Source organism: Urocitellus parryii, chromosome 11, assembly GCF_045843805.1.
Source record: "Urocitellus parryii isolate mUroPar1 chromosome 11, mUroPar1.hap1, whole genome shotgun sequence".
NCBI lineage: Eukaryota > Metazoa > Chordata > Mammalia > Rodentia > Sciuridae > Urocitellus > Urocitellus parryii.
The window spans coordinates 125,481,848-125,483,766 of NC_135541.1; the positions used below are offsets into that span (position 1 = coordinate 125,481,848).

General features: G+C 41.7%; 1 protein-coding gene across 1 annotated transcript; it reads right to left on the reverse strand.

Annotated features, from left to right (window-relative positions):
* Nucleotides 1-248: 248 nt before the first annotated feature.
* LOC144249214 (speedy protein A-like) lies at nucleotides 249-1,332 on the reverse strand. Its single transcript, XM_077791458.1, is given in 2 exon segments — nucleotides 249-869; nucleotides 871-1,332. Coding segments are annotated over 2 exon segments (939 nt in total). The 5' UTR covers nucleotides 1,300-1,332; the 3' UTR covers nucleotides 249-359.
* Nucleotides 1,333-1,919: the final 587 nt, after the last annotated feature.

Consider the following 1,919-nt stretch of genomic DNA (forward strand, 5'->3'; position numbering starts at 1 on the left):
CTTATTTTAATTAATGTAATATGATGACCTTATATTTTTTTCTTCTCTTAAATTAGCTTTTCTTGTCAAGTTGAGGAAGTTCAAACCACAACTTAACTGAGTATTCCAAATGATGGCAACCTATTTGAAGATGGAAAAATATCAAACTAGAACTTTAAGCTATAAATCACTACTTTCATAGATTAGTATTTTTAGCTGTTACTATGATTTGTATAACTTTTACATATAACTTTGAAAAATAAACAAAAGCTAAAAAAAGATGTGAAACTTTGCAAAACTGCTTAAATGTCCCATTTTGACATATGTCTTGCATTTAGTTTTTGTAGCTAATGATTCCAAGTTGCTTTAGATGAGCCATCTCATTCTTCACTTCCTGTAAACCACTCCATGGATTTGTCTGTCTTCATGAAATTAGTGTTCTTTCCTTTCTTTGATTGATGGTCTTTGGCTACTTGAGAATAGCTATAAGCATGAGAAGGAGCACCTATTATGTCCTTTGATAATGAGTTGTGTGATTCCCGAGAGTGTTTTTCCATCAGCTCTCCTGTGTCACTGGATGAAGATGATGATGAAGACAATCCCAATCTAACATATCTTCCTTTTTTACCACAGAGTGAACAATCTACTGGTGTGGCACTAGGTCCCCGGGGCAGTTGAACTTCATCTCTGTCGTAGTTTCTTACAGCTCCACTGTGGTGCACAGAGCGTTCTCGTTGCCAGATATAATGAGTTGGTGCAATGGCCATAACCTCCTCACAGCATCGTCTGCTTACAATAGCCCTATAATCAATTCTATCCCAGAGTTGGTCCCTTAACTTTAAGAAATTAGGGAACAGTTTTCTCCAGTTTTTCCCTAGAGCCCACGGAAAAAATTTCATACTTGGATTCTTCCTCATCTTCTTCAACTGTATTAGCCAGATACAGAGCAATAAAGAAATTTATCCTGGTATGCTCATTTATAGTAAATTTAGCTCTCTTGAAATAAACAAAGGTCATAGCCAAAAGATACTTGTCTGCAATTTTACAGCAGCAGTCCATCCACAAGAAATCTTGAATTAAATCATCATCAAATAATTTAAAGAAAGCAGTCATTTCCTGACGCTGTATAACCAGACAAGGTCCTTTAGGGCGTTTAGATTTGTTATTATATGCATTTTTTTCAGATGCTTGCCAACTATCTTTAAAAATAGGACGCTTCAGATTAATGGTTTTTTTAGGCTGATGTGATCTATTCGGGCCTGATTTTACGTGAACAGTGACAGTAGGTGGTGTCTCACAACACATCTGATTGTGCCTCATTTTGGTTCCCCAAGATTCCTGCGGAGACCCGCGAAGGGTGCGCCGCCCGCCTCTGCCTCAGCTCCCGGCCTCGGAACTGCGGCAGTTCAGCAGTGCAGCTCCAGGTACTTTTTTTGACAGGATGTTTTCTTACTGATCCCATCTTCTCCCTCATCGTTGGTCCGTTCGGATCTCTGTCGCCTCGTGGTTCCGTCTTCTCATGGTGGTGTTGGGAACTCACCGTGTCCGTGGGTCGTCTGATTGGTGGCCTATGAAACTGTCACAGCCCTCCCTGTGGTCCTCTGTGCTCCTGTGGGTCGGTTGTGATGTGGCCTCTTCCACTCCCTATTTCTCTTCTCTCGGTTAATCTGCTAATGGTCTGTCGACTCTCTGTTCCAAGGCCAGCTCTTGGTTTCTTTGGTCTTTTCTGTGGTTTTCTGGTGTCTACTTTTTCTATTACTAATGTATTGTCTCCTCTCCTCCCATCTTTGGGCTTGGTTCTTTTCCTTTTCCAGTTCCTTCAGGTGTGAGGCCGGGGGTCTTCCTCTCTTGCACCAAGGCACTTAGTACTGTGAACTTTTAGAGTGCTCCCGGGGCACTGAAGACTCTGGCGTGTCGGGTGCCCGTTTTGGGTGGTCTCG